Here is a 19305-nt window from a genome sequence, read left to right on the forward strand (position 1 = left end):
CCTTAGTGCAGTTGGACACATTTTGTATAGTCGTGGAATCTATATAGATGCATATGAGTACGTGATAATCAAATTCTGTGCGTTCAACATTATGTTCGTGATTGTTTCGAGGGAAAAGCGCGCTATAACTATTATTAGTCTTATTGCTTATTATTAGTGTTTTGTTTTTCAGTATATTATTTTTAAATTGAATTATACATAGTTGAATACGATTATATGATATTAATAGCTAAACTATTTTTTAGTCAATATAAATTGTTTACAATACACCTACCTACCTAATATTTTTTATACTTGAAAAATATCTAATGGTCATACCTTCTGGTGGAAAAATAATAAATTTATATTCTTGCAAGTAAAATACATGCGCAAGTAGTTATATAAGGATATTATCCTTGTCAAATTCTATTAAATTTGATTAACTGGTTTTCCTCAGACCTAATCACTTACAAATCAATTTACAGATGTATGATATTGTTACGTATAACAATAATATTTAATTTATATATAATAATAATGACTAATGAGTGTCTATTCAATCAAACTAAAAAATATTTTAACTACGTCTTAAGCATTAGGGAATTTGTGTATAATAACTATTAAAATGATCATTACTCTTTGATGTAATGTGTTAATAGGCGGTATATTATATTTTATAAATTTGTTTTCCTCCGACCTAATCACTTAAAAATAATTTTATTACATACCGTTTAACAATAAGATAAATTATATATAATAATGGGTGCGTTCTGATGCCTAATTAAACCAAATAATATTTTAACTACTTATGCGTTAGGGAATTATTAGTGTGTTAAACTAAGCTGATCATTACTGTTTTATGTATATTATTATTAATAAGCGGTACCTATATTGTATTTTATAATTTTTTTTTCTTTGATCCTAATCACAAACAAATCAATTTATTATATAGGTAATTTTAATAATGAGATAAAATATATATTATGTATAATAATAACGGGTTAGGTTTGATGTCTATTTAATCAAGCTAAAAAATATTTTAACTACTTTGCATTAGGATATTGGTGTATTAAAATATGTATAATAAGATGATTGTTACTCTTTGATGTGTATATTATATTAGGCAGGTATTCTTTATCGCACACGGTATATGTTCTATTGGTACTTATTGATTATTGTTATCGGTTAATTGTTAATCACATTAGTGGGTGTGTTATCAGTTGTCACAGTAAATTTAAAAGCAATTTAAAATATAGGTATAGGTACCTAAACACTCTAAAAATTATTGTACGAGATAATGATATGCAATAAATCGTGAATCGTTTAGGAAAAATTAGGTACACTAATTTTTGTAAATTCAACATTTTTAAATATATTTGATTGTACATTTAAATATTATAGTCACATCAATTATTATAATAATATTGTATATATTATATTGCATTAATTGTGAAGATGTAAAATATATGCAATCTACGTATTAAGTAGGTATCAGTGGCGTATCAACTGAAGAGGAGGGCTCACATGGTTATATGAGGGGGGTTCTACACAATGCAACATGCATATAATAATATGAATATTACAGTGTGTACTGAATATGTCTATTAAAATCTTTATACCCCCCCCCCCCCCGTGAAAAATCCTAGATACTTTACTGATAGCCTACCTAATTAACATACCTACTAAAACATTACAGTAGGTACATTGATAATACAGTGTGTTTACTTAATCACAGTATCACACCCTATCATTATTTAGATTAAAAAACGTATACTATATATAGTATACCATGATAATTTATATCATACTTTCAAAGCACATATTCTACGCTATAAATGAAAACAGTTTTATTGAAAAAAAATTAATCAAATGTGCAGTTTATAACGTCATTCCACGAAATAAACAATAATATACGTATGTATAATAATTGTATTTATATATAGTTATATACAATAATAACGACATTTCATTCAAATATGTAACATTTTCATTTCACACAAAAAAAAATATTATTATTATCTATTATGAATTATCATATCGACTGTCACGAATTCGACAAAATACTTTATACGATTTCTTATGTGTCATTTCTATAGGTCAGTGTACCACCACGTCTATACTATTCGCATAATAATATACGGTGTGCGACGTATATAATAGGTAATAGGTACGTAATAGGTATAGGTATATACGTGTATCGTATATCATTTTCGGATAAATTCATCGTTCCAGCGCACATGCAGGCTATGAGGAGTTTTAAGACATCGATATGCTTCCCTGCACGACAATATTAATAAAATATACAAATATATGGGTTATAGAACATAGGTATAACAGTATAAAAGATTATATAGATATATATAATATATATTTATAGATACAGTCGAACTTGGTTAACTCGAACTTTTTCCCGGTCCCTAAAATGTTCTATTATTGACATAAATATTGTGTTTATGGACGGGATAGGTACACGTTTTTTTTTTTGTTTCTGACCGATTTGTCGTAAGGTTTTCATTGTCTTGCGGTTACTTATTAAAAAAAACTTATTTATGATTCATAGATTTTTCTTTTAGAGAAAAAATATCGAGTAGCGAGCTATTGTTTCTGTAGGTCTGACTGTTTTTCCCGCAGGGGTGGCCAAACGGTCGATTTCGGACGATATCAAATTCGATTTCTTTTTGTTAGAACTTATTATTATTACCGACTAGGCGTATATATATATTTAAATGAATTAGTAGACACGCAGTTACATAATAATATATACGCATTTCTCAGATAAAATAATATGTCTATGTGAAATGGCATTTTCTGTTCACACGAGAGTTATAAAATCTGAATACCGACTGCACTTATACCAATATACTGCAGATACATACTTTCTGAAGATTATTATATTAGAGCAGTGCCTTCGTTTATCAGTATATGCTGCCAGAGACTATTCCCCAGATAGTAATCGACATAAGGCCGGCTAGGTTATAATATGCAATGACGCTCGATTCTATACGCCAACAATATAATATAATGTTAATTTATATTTTGAAAATATTTAAAAATTTAATATGAAACATTCATTTTAATTTAATTATTTATATATGTATGTCTATTATTAATTTTAATTATAAAGAATTTAAAATAAAAATTATTTTTTTACGTTATTCGATTCTCCTAAATATTCTCAGTGGATCGTGATCAAAAAAAATTTAGCTGCCCCAGATATAATAATATATACGATCATCCCGTCCCCTATAAAATATATTATAAAATTACGTCGTACCAAAATATTATATACCTATTATATCGACATATAATATGCATTATATACATCTACCTTATACCTATATAGTCTATATTATATTATTTAGATAAATAGTGAACTATATATATATATACGTGCCAATTGTTTATATATTAATGGATGTAGTGCGGTGTTTATGTTTGCAGTATACTGTTAGTGCATATTATACTGCCAAACAGCCAAGTACCTAGTAACTTGCGTTCCAAATTATTAATAGCAGGTAACTATTGTGTCCGAAGAGTTCGGATGAAAGTTACTTGTTAATTAGGAAAAGTCATAGGCAAGTATTGCGTCCAAGTGATTAGGACGCAACTCACCTTTCGTATATATTGTATAAGTGTATTGATATATGTATTATATTTTATATTGTGAAGTTCAATATCGCACAAAACGAACAGGGTCACTTTTCATTTTTTTCGTATATACATTTCATGACAGTATTGAGTAAAAACGATTAATAATTATTGGTACCTATACTATACAGGTGATTTTGTTTGGCTGTATCAAATAGATAATATAACATTGATTTCGTATAAAATGTACCTACTTGAAGTCCTCATGTATTATTATATATGTTACTTTTATTATATAACTTAATCTAACCAGCTACGTATAATAGTACCTAGGTCATATATTAAACCTGAACCTAGAGAGTGCCTGTACCTATATGTACATAATAAAAGAGTAGAAAATGAGTACATGCACTTTGATTGGTTGACACTTAGGTAGTCACTAACTAAAATGATAACCACCTTTTTCTGTCCAGTGCACCATCAGTCGTCAGATAAATAATTACAAATTACAATAATTCAAAATAATTTTATAAATTATATTTATAATACGATTCAATAGAATATTCATATCAATACTTTCAAATGTTTGATATAAATTTAGTCATTCTAGATAAATATAATTTATTTTATGTAGGTAATTTACTGAAGATAACATATTATATAAGTACATATCAAGGTGAAATTAACTTTTAAAGCACCTGGGGCTAGAGACTAAATGTTATCTGTATAGGATTATTCCTTATGGTGAAAGTTGGTAGTTAAGTGTCCATTATCAATAACAATTCATGCAAACTTTGTTTTTAGTCTGGTCACCCAAAGGGGGAGGAAGAGTAAAAAAATGTACTGCGCCTTCAAAAAATTTGTCAAAAATTGTTCGCGCTCTTATTATTTGCACCGCAAACGGGGGTGGTCCATATCACAGTTGTCCACTCTCCAACATAATATAAGCTGTCTATACACTATACAGCCGTGACATCTTCATAAGGCGTCTGACAAGGGAATTATTTTTATTTTTCAGCTAATCGCACACGCGGCGGTGGCGCCGCATCGCCAGCACCGCCACCACCACTGTCACCACCCGATATCGCGGTCGCCGTCGGAACACGATAAGAGTGCGGGACGGGACAGGACGTGATTGACCTTGAGCAGGGAAAACGAAAAAGCGGAGTAGAAAAAATAACCAGCACAGCCGCCGCGCCGCCGATCTAATTATTATTATTGCGCCGCGACGGCAGCGGTGGCCGAGAGGTGTCTGTCGCGGCCCCGTACCCCGCCGACGGGGGGCGGGAACGCAGTGCACGCAGGCCAATGAGCGTGCGCCGTCCCACCCACTGACCGGCGGCACCCGGCGCGGCGCCGCGTCGGTGATCGGGAGCGCGCGCCGAACCTGAGGCCACCGTCGGCATTGCAGAAACTGCACCGATCGCACCCTGACGCCGGGCGTCTCACACCGAACACGTCGCGCGTGTCGTACGCCTCATGCGGTACACCTATCATACGTTTTATAATTTTTATTTTATACGATAGCATTCGAAAATTGCATATTATAATATCATCGTTACCGTTCTTTATATTATTTAATTCGTCCGTCATCTGCGATGTGAATTATCACACCTTTTATCATCATCGTCATCGTAATTACATACGAGTTACATCGCTGCTCGCGATGCAGTATCTTCCGTAATTTTTTAATACGACGCCGTAACAGCAAAGTGATATTAAGTCGACTGCAATTATTATATTTTATTATTTTTGATATTTTTTTACCCGCTTCCCTTCGCTCGCCATTTGAGTTTTCGTATATTATATCGACATGGAAGCTGACGATCCACGGCTGGCCGACGAATACGTCAACGAGTTCGTGCTCGACCACCTGGACGTATCGACGGTAAAACGTGAGATCCAGTCGTCCGACTATCACCACCATCACCACCAACAGCCACATCAGGAACATGGGAGCCATCACCATCACCATCAGCACCACCAGCAGCAACAACAACAACACCCACCTTGTAATGGTGGCCGGGGGACCGCCAGCGTTGGTGGCCGTCTGCCGCCTATGCCCATCACGAGCGTCAACAACGGGTCCCCGGCCACGGCGGCCGCACCCACCTCAACCGTCGGAGCTGCTACTGCAACGTTGGTGCAGTCATCGCCACCGCCGCCGCATTACCTGCTCACGCCACCGGGTTGCGAACAGGAATACCCACACCACCATCCACTCATCAGACACCAGCACGCTATTAACCAGGTAATTGACGGTGTGGGTGGCGCGGGTGCTGGAATGGTGATACACAGCCACGCAGCGGCCACAGCAGCGGCGGCCGCCGGCGTGCTGATACCTGGAGGCACGTCCGCGGTCAAAGTTTCGGGGGCCGAAGCCGCGCCCGTCGGTTCCATGATGTACCCGAGCACGCCGGGCACGCCACCCGACACGCCGCCGGTCAGCTCATCACCACCGCCGTCCACGCCGATCCCACAACCGGTATTTATGGAAGAAATGATGTGGTTAACGCAGTCGTTGCGCCAGGGACAGGAACCACTGGACTTACGACCAAACTATGCAGGCTCCGACGAAATGCAACAGCACCAGCACCAGCACCACCCGCACCACGCGCACCACCATCACCATCACCACCACCATCAACAACAACAGCAACAAGAACAACATGAAGATGAAGAACAGCAACAACAACAGCAGCAGCAGCAGCAGCAGCAACAGCAACAGCAGCAGCAGTCGGTTTCGGCGGACATGGAGTGGAATATGGTGCAACACCAACACTTGACCGTGATACAGCCGAGTAACAGTAATAACAGTTGCTCTGCAGTTGGTGGCAAGGTGCCGCCGTTTGGTCGCCCGTCCCTCCTGATGCAAGGGTTATTGAGCCCGGGCTCTTCCAACAGTGTCGTCTACAACAATTACACGAATAGCTGTTCCCTGTACCAGCCGCTGTTCTCGTCCCAACGACTGATGCCCCAGCGCCTGAACCGGCCGCTGAGCGTGTCAAGCGATAGCGTCATGTCACCCGCGAGCTCCCGCAACGGCGGCGGCAGCAGCTTGTACACGCATGGCTCATCCGACGACTTGATCAACGACGCGCTGCTGCTGCAGCTGCCGGTACGCGATCTCAACAAGCGGCTGCAGGGCATCTCCAAGGAGGAGATCGCCCGGCTCAAGCAGAAGCGGCGGACGCTGAAAAACCGCGGGTACGCGCAGAGCTGCCGGACCAAGCGGATGAACCAACGCATCGAGCTGGAGAACGCCAACGAGATACTGGCGACCGAGCTGCATAAGACGAAATCGGAGCTGGCACGCATCACGCAGGAACGCGACATGTACAAGCAGCGGTTTTCCGCGCTGGCCGTAGCCAGGGAATCGATGAGCGCCGCGGCCGCAGCAGCAGCCGTCGCTGCCACTTCATCGGCGTCGTCCACCTCGTCGGTGGCCGCGGCCTCTGCCCAGCGCGTCGACAGTAGTTCCAATTCGCCAGAGCTCTACCTGTGACAGACGAGGAGGTCGTACGCGTCTGCGCTTTGGATATCCAAGTGAGTGGTGCTTATTATTATCATGTATAGGTAGCATAAAATAGGCATAGTCCCGTGGTATAGTCTCTATACAAATATTATTATACAATAATAATGGTATAGGTAATCAGTTTTTTTGTACATGCGAATAAAATATACAATGAAAAATTATAAAGCGGGTTACCACGACTAGTGTATTTCTGCAGTGTCATACCAAGTGGTATATACTGGTTAGGTTAGGTAAAACAACTGTGTTACATATAGGCGGGCTTGATGTTTTGGGTGTAAATAGCCTAATGTTGCTCCATATCAGCAAAATACAATACGAAAAAATAAATGTTAAAATTGATATCTGAACTCTGAAGGAATAAAAAATGCATGTTAAGAGGACCTACAATTCCCGCACTGCTATAGCCACCTCCTCATATCTGATACGATGGACCCAAAGTTTAATATGCAACACTTTAAATGTTATGAAATATAATATATCTAATATCATTTATAATATACTTCATCAATGCTAATATAAATATATTATATGATATTCTACAACTGTATATATAACGTCAAATTTTGAATTAGCTGCCGTGGGTAATGTTTTTTCTCCGGCTGGGGAAATTTATATTATAGGTATATATTTTGTTAGCTAAAATTAAATCGTTAAACGAAATCCGGGAAATCTGGAGGACACAAATGGCGCTCCCTGTGATCGCTATTATATAAAGTCCTCTGCACGCGGCTCACATTCGCGCGTTGCGTACTCGGAAAATGCGTTAAATTTCCATTTTTTCTTTTCAAAAAACATAGTACAAAAAACTCACACTCTCCTCTATATCATAACAATAATATTATAAACCTACTTATTATTATTTCTCTACATTATACATAATTTTATAATATATTATTATTATCATAATATTCACCCTAAAATATATGCGCGCGATCATATCGTACGGTCATCCGCAATCGTTTAAATCGCCTCGACAAGTGGTGCGCAGCCCCCCCCCCCCCCCCCCGCTGCGGCTTGTTGTCAGTTTCACTCCCGCCCGGCCGCACCGACGACGGCGACGTCTGCAATAAACGGCTAATGCGTACTTGCCGCGCGGCAGGTCCGGTGTGCGATGACAAACGAGCCTGCCGAAGACGTCTGGTCATTATCCATATATAGATATATAGGCGAGCCAGCGCGACGACCGGCAATTGATTCGATATCATTTTTTTTTTCTCTTTCAGTTTCCCCAAAAACGACGTGCGAACAAAAAATATAGAATAAAAAAAAAAATCGTTCTCGCGCTCGCCGACGTAATATTATTATTATTATTATATAGGTACCTATATTATAATGACGATATATAGACCACGACGACCTGCCCATTAAAATATATAGGCACAGGTATATATAAATATAATTTATTGTTTGCGATCTCACACGCGCGAGCCCGAGAGTATAAAGGTATAATATTATACAAATAGGCACACATCATCCGCACTGTTATCAGTCACACGCCAAACAGCTATTATAGTGTATAGTATATAAGTATATGTTATTATATGCATCTCATGTATGCTATTTAAATATATTATTTCTTGATATAATACATTATACTCTACTATATAGAGGTACAAACTGATTACATGCAATGACGTGCGTTCGCGGACGAGCCTACCCCTACCATGTCGTCGTCCGCGTTCGCGTGTTTCTTGTGATATAATAATATAATATAAATACGCGATATATGGAAAAATTATAATAACATCGAAATTGCAATTTTTTTTTATACGTTTCACGTATATTATGCATATTGTAATGATAATATTTTGTATTGTGATAATATAATCTCGTGACCCGAATCGTAAAAAACCCACATATGTACATATATATATATAAACATATACGTAACAATATTATAATATACGTGTGGCATGTATAGGTACACTGTATTGCACGCGGCGGTATACATAAAGAGTATTTTCATCATACGTGGTCATCTCCTTTTTTCTTCAATTATAAGAATTTTTTTAATTTACATGAAGTTTATAATATATTTTAAAATTTAGGAGTGTCATTTGAAGATACAAACTTCTGTTTTTCTAATGAAAAGCCAAGGGGGCTTTCTTTTTCTACTGAAAAATATTTAGCCGATAATTTTTCTGAAATTGTTGAGCTATCAAAATCAAAATTCAAACAAGTAGTTTTCGAGTTAACGACCTAACATAACTTTTAAGAAATTATACTACAATAAAATAAGATTATAAATCTGCCAATCTGCCAGTACTCGCCAGTTAAGTATTTCCATCTTTGTTATTTTGTAGGATACTCGTTGCCAACATCATATCAGGTTACGCCATTACGGATACAATTTGAACTTTTAAAGTCCTATACTTACAGCTAATGGTCCAATCACCAGGCCGATCAAGTGTCATTTCTATATTGTTCTGTTCTAAAGCAGGCGATTCCTCGAGATTTATCATTAAAAACCCATTGAAATGTATATTCCAAGTAAAAACGACATAAATGTTTTCTAACATTTCTATAACTATGTTTCAAAAGCATTAATGTTATGGAAATTCAATCAACTATTTTAATATAGGTGACTCTGGTAACTATTACTATTAACTTTTTATATTAATGAAATCTATCAAAATATCATTTCAAATGTAAGCAAAAGTACTATTAATTTATTTTAGTGATATGGCAAATGAGTATCTGTGACTAAATGTACACTATATTCTATAATATAATATTTCTTCCTATGTATTGTATTGTATTGTACCTACACCATAGGCGTAAATAGCGTTTGGGATTTGGGGGGGGGGGGCTAAAGCCTTATTTTGATAATATTGAATAAGCTTAAAACAAAATGTAGGAAATGTTTGGGGGGGGCTATGGACATTTTTGGGAGGGCTTAGCCCCTAAAGCCCCCCCCTATTTGCGCCTATGAGTCCTACACACGATTCATTGCTTAAACTACATTGCAAAAAGCATACCAATTCTCAATACTTAGATCGAGTGCTATATTGGTAATTAACAGTTCAATTACAAAAGTTCATGACAATCAATTATTGTAGATACAATACAGGTTATCAATTGTTACTAATATTTTGTACTCATTTATTACCTTGTTTCGATCGATATCGTATTTATTTACTTATATCTCCTGCTCTTAACAAACGTAAAATGCATTTGCATCTCTCAATGACATCTAACTTTGAACAGCTATATCTCACAAGCCATGGATTAATGAGAAATTAAAATTTTGTCGTAAGAATCCATAAAAAAAACATTGATTTGTTAATTTGTGACTATTTTAAAATCAAAATTTAATTGTGACTCAACCAGTAAAAATAAAGGTAAACAAATTAAATTTGTTTTTAATTTTATAAAAACATGTAGTTAGTTAACTATCTAATTCAGTCGAGTAGCGATAACTCGAAGTTGAAGGGGGATACAATTTCACTTCAAGATATGTATTATTCGAGATATATAACTAATTTATAGGGGGAAAATTGTCTAGGTGAATAAAACACAATTCGAGTTGTCAATTTTTTCGAGTTATCGCGACTCGACTGTATTTGAAAAAAATTATATTTTTCGAAATAATGTATGTGCATCGATAAAATAATCACTCTGTATAAATTTGTATTACCTATACATGCATCTTGTGCATACTATAATATTATCTCATGTTTAAAGCTACAGACTGATTGCATACAATGCTTGCTCCTCCCACGTCGTCGTCCGAGTTTGTTTGTTATAATATGCTTAGGTATAGGAAAATATCTAAACTGCAGTTTTTGTTTCATATGCGTGTACGATAATATTTTGTATTGTGATAATAATATTATAATCTCGTGACGCGAACATTGTAACAAACGTAACGTACACAGCATTGAATGCGTAATGTGTGTAACATATATATAGAAACACGATATAGGAAATGAGCGAATTTGCGTACAATTATATATTTATATCTAAATTTATATAGATATTTATATATTTAATATGTATATTAAAATACGTCATAATATTATGGAAATACCATCATCATATGCGCGAGAGAGATTTTCTCGTTTCGACAGAAAAATCAGTTTTTTATTTGCGAACGAATACTAATAAGCATATTTCGATCGATCGCACTCCAGTGAAATAAGAAAAAAATTAAACACTAACACTTTGCGGGTCGTCGGTTAGTGTCTATACGTGTCACGTATATGCCGGTCGACAGAGTAGGTTCAAAATAGCTTTTCAAGACCGCACAACTATCAAAAACAAGTAATTTAAATTAGAAACTCTGCGTGCATTACATAGGTAACATACACCTAAATACCTAATTAAAATGTTACTTATTATAATATTGGACCGTTTGTGATATTGAAATTTCAGTTAAACTACTTGTCGCGCGTAGGTTCATACTTATTTAATGTGATGTAAACGATGGTATAATATCAATCACCTATATATGTGGTATAAATGTATAATAGGTCACCAATAAGTTTTTTGTTTTTATTTTATATATACAAAAATAATATACCATGCGTAACCAAACCTGTGAACCGGCTGCAATATTCGGCGTGTAGTTTTTAGATTTTTTAGTCAAAACAAATTCGTAAAAAGTGGTTTAAAAACGTTTATTGGATATATTGTAGTGTGTACTAATAATAACACTCCGTCGCAGAACGAGCTGGTCTCGAGCTCGTTCGAAATAATAATGATTACTGATTTGTTTATAGTTTCTGCAGAATACACGCGCGAAACTGTATCAGACTTCAACTCCAGCACATCATATAATAATATAATATCGCATGTTAAAATATTACAAACACAGACAATAATTTAAATATAAATAATTTAATAGTTTTTGAACAAACTATAATTGCAATTACCTATGATAAACCATCCGACTAGACTTTATTATAGTCTATACACTCTATACAGGTATTGTTATTTAGATATCAAAAAAAAATATGTATTTGCATTAATCGAATGATATATTATGCTTATATTATGCTATTATATCTATATATTACATTAAGTTTGTATTCTATGCAAGTTATAGTAAAATATATTTGATTGGACGTGTGGAAATTCTACGAAACATACCTATTATGAAAAAAAATCTGATCTTTATTGGAATATTATTTAAAATAAAAGCTATACATTATTTGACGCAGACATCTATATATTATAATATTATACATTAATAAATTAATGTTTATTATTGTAAGAACTAAGAGTACATTACGAGTTACGTCTGTCTTGGTAACAAATTATTCGTCCAAATTCTTTAAAAAATATTACTAATAATTTTTTTTTTTGCCACTTAATATGAAATGTTTAGTTTCGATGATAAAATTATTACTTTATTTGCAAGCCACCAAGAATTAAAAATGGTACTACCTACATTAAAGGAAATATATTTAATTGATTTTGTAATGACCCACAGGAATTTTAATAGAGTAATAATTATTCCGTTTTAATAAAATTAAAAATATATTTAACACAGTTCAATATATATATATATATATATGTTCAACCAGGATACCAGGTACATTATATATGTCTGTAAAAAATGTTTTTCTCCGAGGTTAGCACTTTGGTCTTTGAATAGGTATTGTACAACAATAGTAGGTACAATAGTATCATTAGTGTCAATAAATTACATTTAAACATTTTGTCATTTATTGATGGTATGCTATAGTAGGTGTGCTACCTACTCTTAATGTAGTGATTAAAATATAATGTGGATAATGGAACAGCAAATCTTCTACAATGCATTTCAAAAATATCGTTATAACCAGCTGCATTTTGAAAATTTGGTTTAATGGCCACGTACAAATATGTGCTTATAATAATAGCATATTTCGAAAAGCGATCATTATTTTAATTAAAATGCTCTAAAAACATATAGAAAATACAATTGCAGAACCATTTAAAAATAAATATATTTTGAAGCTTTTCACAGTATAAAAATAATAAAAAAAAGTATGTACGAATAAGACGTTGTCATCTAGTTTATAGTTTATTACACATTAGTCATTACTCATTAATCAAAATATTAGTGTATATTATTTAGATATTGCAACTGGCTAAAATAAATTATCCTAAAAAAAAGTTATGAAATAACAATTCCAAAAAAAATTGCAACGCTAAAAACAAAAATAATATTTGATACCCGATGGCTTATCTATATATTACATGAATCTAATGTATTCATTTGTCAAGTTTGAATTATTATATTTTTGGCAATTTATTCATTAATAATAATAATTGGCAAATGGTAAATTAAAAAACTTAATCGTTAATCATCTCATGACGAGGCCAAATAAATTTTCACATTTTTAAATTTTTCTCGCAGTATACCTACGTCCTACATAATTGTTATTCAGCTATATTTTATTATGCGTCAAATGTGGATTATTCGAAATAATAAAATTGCCATAAGTACCGAACACTGAATTTATTATAACTATCATAATCTATCGAGCATCATGAACCTATTTACTATATTATATAATATACGGGTCATTTTCTGAGACATCCAAATAGTAATCGATGCAAGTCTATTCACATTTCATATTGATAAAGTTTGAAAACAGTTGTTAATTGTGGTATAAAAATATTAACAGTTTAGTGATTTGTTATCAAGGACCAAGGTCTTTGTTTTCGGATAGGTACCTAACCTACGATAAAACGAATTTTTTTACTCACATCAATGAATTTCGCGTACGTAGACAACTTAATCTTTAGCTTAATCGCGTATATTATTATAGCCAAATACATATTATTAAAGTATAGGTAAATAGGTAATTCGGTTTTAGTTAATCTATAAACCTATCGAATTTAAATATAGTTCGACAACCTATGGCGATAAGTTAAACTCGTAGGTATTTATATTATATATAGGATGATTCACCAAACATGCACGATGCACAAAATAATTAAACACAATATAATGAGTTTAATCAATTTTTGATTTTTGTAATTATTAAGTATACGTATACCTATACTTAAGGACTGTATTTTAAAATACTTAGATTTTTCATATCATTTGAGAAATGTCCTAGCCTGCAGTGGTGATATCAAATTATATTATTTCAAATAAGATTCTCCCTTTTCCCTGTAAATTGTGAACAAATTGACGTCACACCATGTTATAGCAGTCATATTTTGGAAGTCATAGGACACCATAAATGCCATAGCATTGGTCAATTCAAAGTTATGCTAATTGACAGAATTAGTTATAATTCCATAGCAGTCATGATCTTCAATGTGTTAATTATAGATGGGTTTTTTTGAAAATGTTGACGTATCTAAATCAAAATTAGAACGAGTAGTTTTTGAGTCATTTAACTTTGTGTGCTTTCTGAGGATAATGAAAATAGGTACAAGATAATGAGTTTGAACTACAATGATTTGAAACATTTAATTAATTGTAAAAATGTTTGAGCATATAAAAACTTAGTAAACACTAGATCCAATATTTCTTCTGTTTTATATTTTTAATAACTATTATTAGTATACAGATTTTAATAACTCAAAAACTACTTGTTTAAATTTTAATTTGGATGCATTAAAATGTTCGCAAAAATCATCCGCTTAACAATTTATACCAAAAAAGGTGAATACACATTTGGAAAAAAAAATAATGTTTGTATCGCCACAGGACACTCCTCGAACAGTATAAAAATTTAAATACTTGAAAACGTCGTCCTTGAGAATAGGTATCCTTAAAACTTTACAAATCAAAATTTAAATATATTCACTGTTAGAGGACAAAATGGGGGTTAGAATGCTTGGTGAATCACTCTGTACATATATATATATATATACAAACACAGCAGTACGGTTTATAACACGCGGTGCGTCTGTTAAACCATCGATTTCTATCCCGTTGCGGCGTTTAACACTGCATATGACGGGGTGGTACAACTTACCGTACAAGTATGGTATGTATACCTATTTATGTGCGTGTGTACTCGGACCCACGCTCGGGAAACAGTTATATCGTTCGATTGATGTCGGTGAAGTGTATCGGACTTACACACACACACACACACACACACACAAACACATCACACCCACACACATACACACAGAGAACACTCACTATCTTCGACGGGGTAGTTTAGTGTGGTGGTTAACTGACCGCCCGAAAATTGGCCATCGGTAACGACTCGCCATTCAGACCGCGATAGTTCTTCAACACTCGCGGGCGTGTAGGCCCTATTATGCGCTAATTGCGATGTGCGGGAGTAGGAATTGAGATGAATTTTTTTGGGAGGGAGGGGGGAAGGGGAGATTTTCAACCTCAGACATAATATTGTAGAACATAATTTTACAACGGTCAAAAACATAATAAAATACATGTTTGCGTTAAGCAATGAAATGGTGTTATTTAATTAAATGTCTAAGTACTTTGTGTATAGTAACCGAGTCAAGACGATGAACCATATAGTTTATAATTTAACTATAGGTATTTTATACATCTCCCGACTCCCGTGATTATTCAGTTGTATTTTGTACAATACTACCTATATTGTATTTCAACTAAACTTTTATGTTTTAACCGTATCACGTGTTATTTTTACATTTTGTAATCATCTTGTGGATACAAAATAAATAATACATAGTAGCAGCGGTATTCATTGTTTCGAATATAGGCTGGTGTTAATTAACCAACTTAATTTTTAAAATATTATAAACAAGTTATAAACATGTATACTACATTATATAGACATTTCTGAAATGGTTGTAGGTATTTTTTATATTCCTTTATTTTTATGTATGTATACCTACTGATATTTTCTTTTTTTTTCATTTTTGTCCAGATTTCCATTTGGTTTAAATGTATGTGTAAAATTTAGTCAATATTTTTTGATATGAAAATAATTTTACAGGGATTGTATAAAATAGATAAATAGTTATTCAATAAATTAATGTCTATGATAGAATATTAATTTAATTTTTAAGTAAATACTTTGATTAAAGTAGTACGAGTTAAATTAAAAAAAGGCTTAATTTCATAATTTTATGATAACAGATAATATAATCTAACATATAATATAAGATACAATTTGAGTAATTATTTTTATTTTTTTCTCAGGTGTCTACCAACGTCCGCCAACAATAATTACGGTTCACGAGCATCGCGAACTTGAAATCATATACAGATTAACTTCGATAACAAAAGGATAAGACTAATAAAGTAATTTGTTTTGTTTTGTTTTTTTTTTCAGTAGTTATATATTTATATTTAATAGTGCCTATGCCATTTTTTTTTTTTTTTTTGTTATTGTACAGTAAATATATTTCTGTTTTCTTCTCAACGCCAAAAGACTTTTCCCGATAAGTATACAAACGTATACAATAATATTATATAATCGGCGTAAGTTTAATAATAATAATTATAATAATATACCAACTCGTACGTAGGTACATTATGTTATGTTATTACACTAAATATTTATAAATTGTAAGTGTATAACTTAATGGTACCTACCTATCCAGAAAGACGTGTTAACTTTTCTCGCTCGCACCGTGCGGTTATAATTATTTTATTTTTGCCACTATTATAATAAAACAGTATATAATATATAGGTGTTAACCTATATCTACGTGTTTAAATTTCGCGAGAATAGTAATATTGTTTGTACATAACCAATGTAATATTTTGAAAATTTTATAGTTACCCGGAAAACCGAAATATTGTTACAGCATCTAATATAAATCATCGGTTTTTACTATATTACACATATTATAGACATAAATATGCGTTTTTTTTCAGTACGACGTCAATTTAATAATTACCATTATTTTGTAAGACTAATGCCATTCCGCGGTCACATAAAAACCACACCCACTCCGCTCGCGTACATATAATTATTATTATTTCGAACACAGACACCAACAGTGTAACGTTTTTTTTCTTCTTTTCTCGATCGTACACAATTATTATTATTCGAGGTACGAGTGTACGCGATAACTACGTGAAAAATATTTTTCACTCTAAACACTATAGAGCAGTTGGCGCTTTTCCAAACATATTTCTTTTACGGCCTATTGACCGCTTTGAGTATAGTCACTTTTCGACCATATTATAATATGATATTATTATAATGCTACATTATAATACACTGCTACCGTTAAGGTTTGATATTTTTCCGTATAGACTACGCGTTTTATAATATGTGCTCCTCCGGTACGCAAAACAATAAAAAAAATTATTAAAACGACAATGTTCTCGTTTAAAACTTACAATAACTATGTAATATTCGTCACTAAATTACTGTTCTTGATTTTATTTTGAATCCAACCCAATCTCGCCTATAATAATATGTAAATTTTATACTTTATGTAAGCATAAAATAATATGTTGTTCACTAGGTATGTATATATGTTTAGATGATTATGAAGTACTAATTATCAAAAACCGAACACCCGTTTGTGTACAGATGTTTTTTTCCATATATATATAATTTGTTTATTATTATTATAATTATTATTAATACGCCATTATTAAAGTAACATTAAAAAGTTAAAACTAAGTAATTGTAAGACGCGACTTAAACTGGGCGCAGAAACGTACAAAGTGCTGTTTCGCATATATTTATTGGCCGAAGCCACGGTAATGTACACGCACAGACATCTGTTAAGTAAATAGTGCTAAAATGTTTATTTTATTATTATTATTATGTTATTATTATTTTTTTTTTATATATATACATAAAAATAGAAGACAGTTAGAAACGTTGATAATTAAGATTCCAAAAATATATTTACCGTCCCGTTTGAAATTTAAAATATATATATATATATATATATATATATATTATATTGATCTTGGATACCTATACGATATTTTAAATCTAAGAGGGTTGATATTAAGTATTTTATAATATTTGGTGTTACATCTATCTCACACACTTTACCGCTGAACCACCCTTATATGTTTATTAAACTTCTTTTGAATTATCAATGAATGGTCGGTGTCATTTGTATATAATATGTATAACACATATACCTACCCTAATGCGTAACTTCGACTGCGCTTGAAATAATAATAATTATATTCTTATAGTAATTTTCTATGTTCCAATGGCGTGGATAGTTTGCGTGAATGATATTAGTCAGACAATTTGGCTCATGCAATTATCTGTATACAGAAAATAATATGTTAACTGGTATATGAATAAATACACTAAAAAAATTTTTTTTACGATCGAAGATTCACGATAAATAACTCATCCGGATAACATCAAGCAACGGTCGAATAGGACGAGTTTCCGCTATTTGTCGAATTTTGATATCGTCGTCCAGCGAGGTATATCATATTACCCGGAAGACCGGAACTCTCTTCCGTGCGTTTGATATTGTGAAAGGGCTTACGCGTGTCGCCGACTATTGTCGGCTTACAGTTTTTGACTCTGTAAAATCACATAACATCCAGTAGATATAAAGGTATAACATGTCACGTGTCTATATATATAGGTATATATATATAACCATTATCAACGAAAAGTTTCCAACTTGTCTTCTATTTCTATATGTTTCATCAACAGGCTTTGAATTCCTTAAGTGGTAACGAAATTGTGTGTATAATTTCTTTCAGCCTTTTTTTTAGAATTAGGTAATAATTAATGTTTTTTTTTTTTATTATTATTATTATTATTAATGAGATTAATTGTTTATTTCGTTTTATTTTTATTTTTTGTTTATATGTAATCGTTGTATAGTTGTTAAATATTGTTTTACACGATTGTACTACCTATACTTGTGTAGGGCTGTCGTCTGCAATTGATGGCAATAATAATTGATATGTGAATTATGCTAATAAGTTGATGTTAATAAAGTATAAAAAAAATGGGCTACACGACGTGAACGGGTATTGTATAAAAACAAAAAACGATTCCCTACATACAAGCGTATAATATTTTGTTGTTTCAATCCAATAACACCGTGTGTCTAGGTGCCCAAGATCGTATCCGGGGAGGGGGGGGGGGGGGGTCCAGTGGGTTTATTTCTTCAATATGTCTTATTTTTAAGGGGATTCGATCCCGTGATTTTCTGTTTTTGTCTAACACACACGCGACATAGTATTTTAGACCTGTTTTTTACCAAGCATTCCAATTGATCTATTGAAGCGATAAGATTTCTGAAAACAGATTTGGATTTGTCGTCAAGTCTACTTGAAATCGACTTTCCACATTTTTGAT

The 19305-nt window shown here is 33.2% G+C and overlaps 1 protein-coding gene across 3 annotated transcripts in view; it reads left to right on the plus strand.

Annotated features, from left to right (window-relative positions):
* LOC100159989 (alpha-protein kinase 1) overlaps positions 1-19305 on the plus strand; it is a 57365-nt gene that overhangs the window by 21174 nt on the left and 16886 nt on the right. For 2 of the 3 annotated variants that reach the window (XM_029489339.1, XM_008180140.3), the window contains exons 2-3: positions 4586-7113; positions 16197-18965. In XM_029489339.1, the coding sequence (XP_029345199.1) occupies positions 5381-7072 (1692 nt within the window). In that variant the 5' untranslated portion in view covers positions 4586-5380 and the 3' untranslated portion in view covers positions 7073-7113; positions 16197-18965. Of the gene's footprint in view, positions 1-4585; positions 7114-16196; positions 18966-19305 lie in introns of those variants that run through there. The other variant, XR_003839438.1, reaches the window with a different exon arrangement.

This window comes from Acyrthosiphon pisum, chromosome X, assembly GCF_005508785.2.
Source record: "Acyrthosiphon pisum isolate AL4f chromosome X, pea_aphid_22Mar2018_4r6ur, whole genome shotgun sequence".
NCBI lineage: Eukaryota > Metazoa > Arthropoda > Insecta > Hemiptera > Aphididae > Acyrthosiphon > Acyrthosiphon pisum.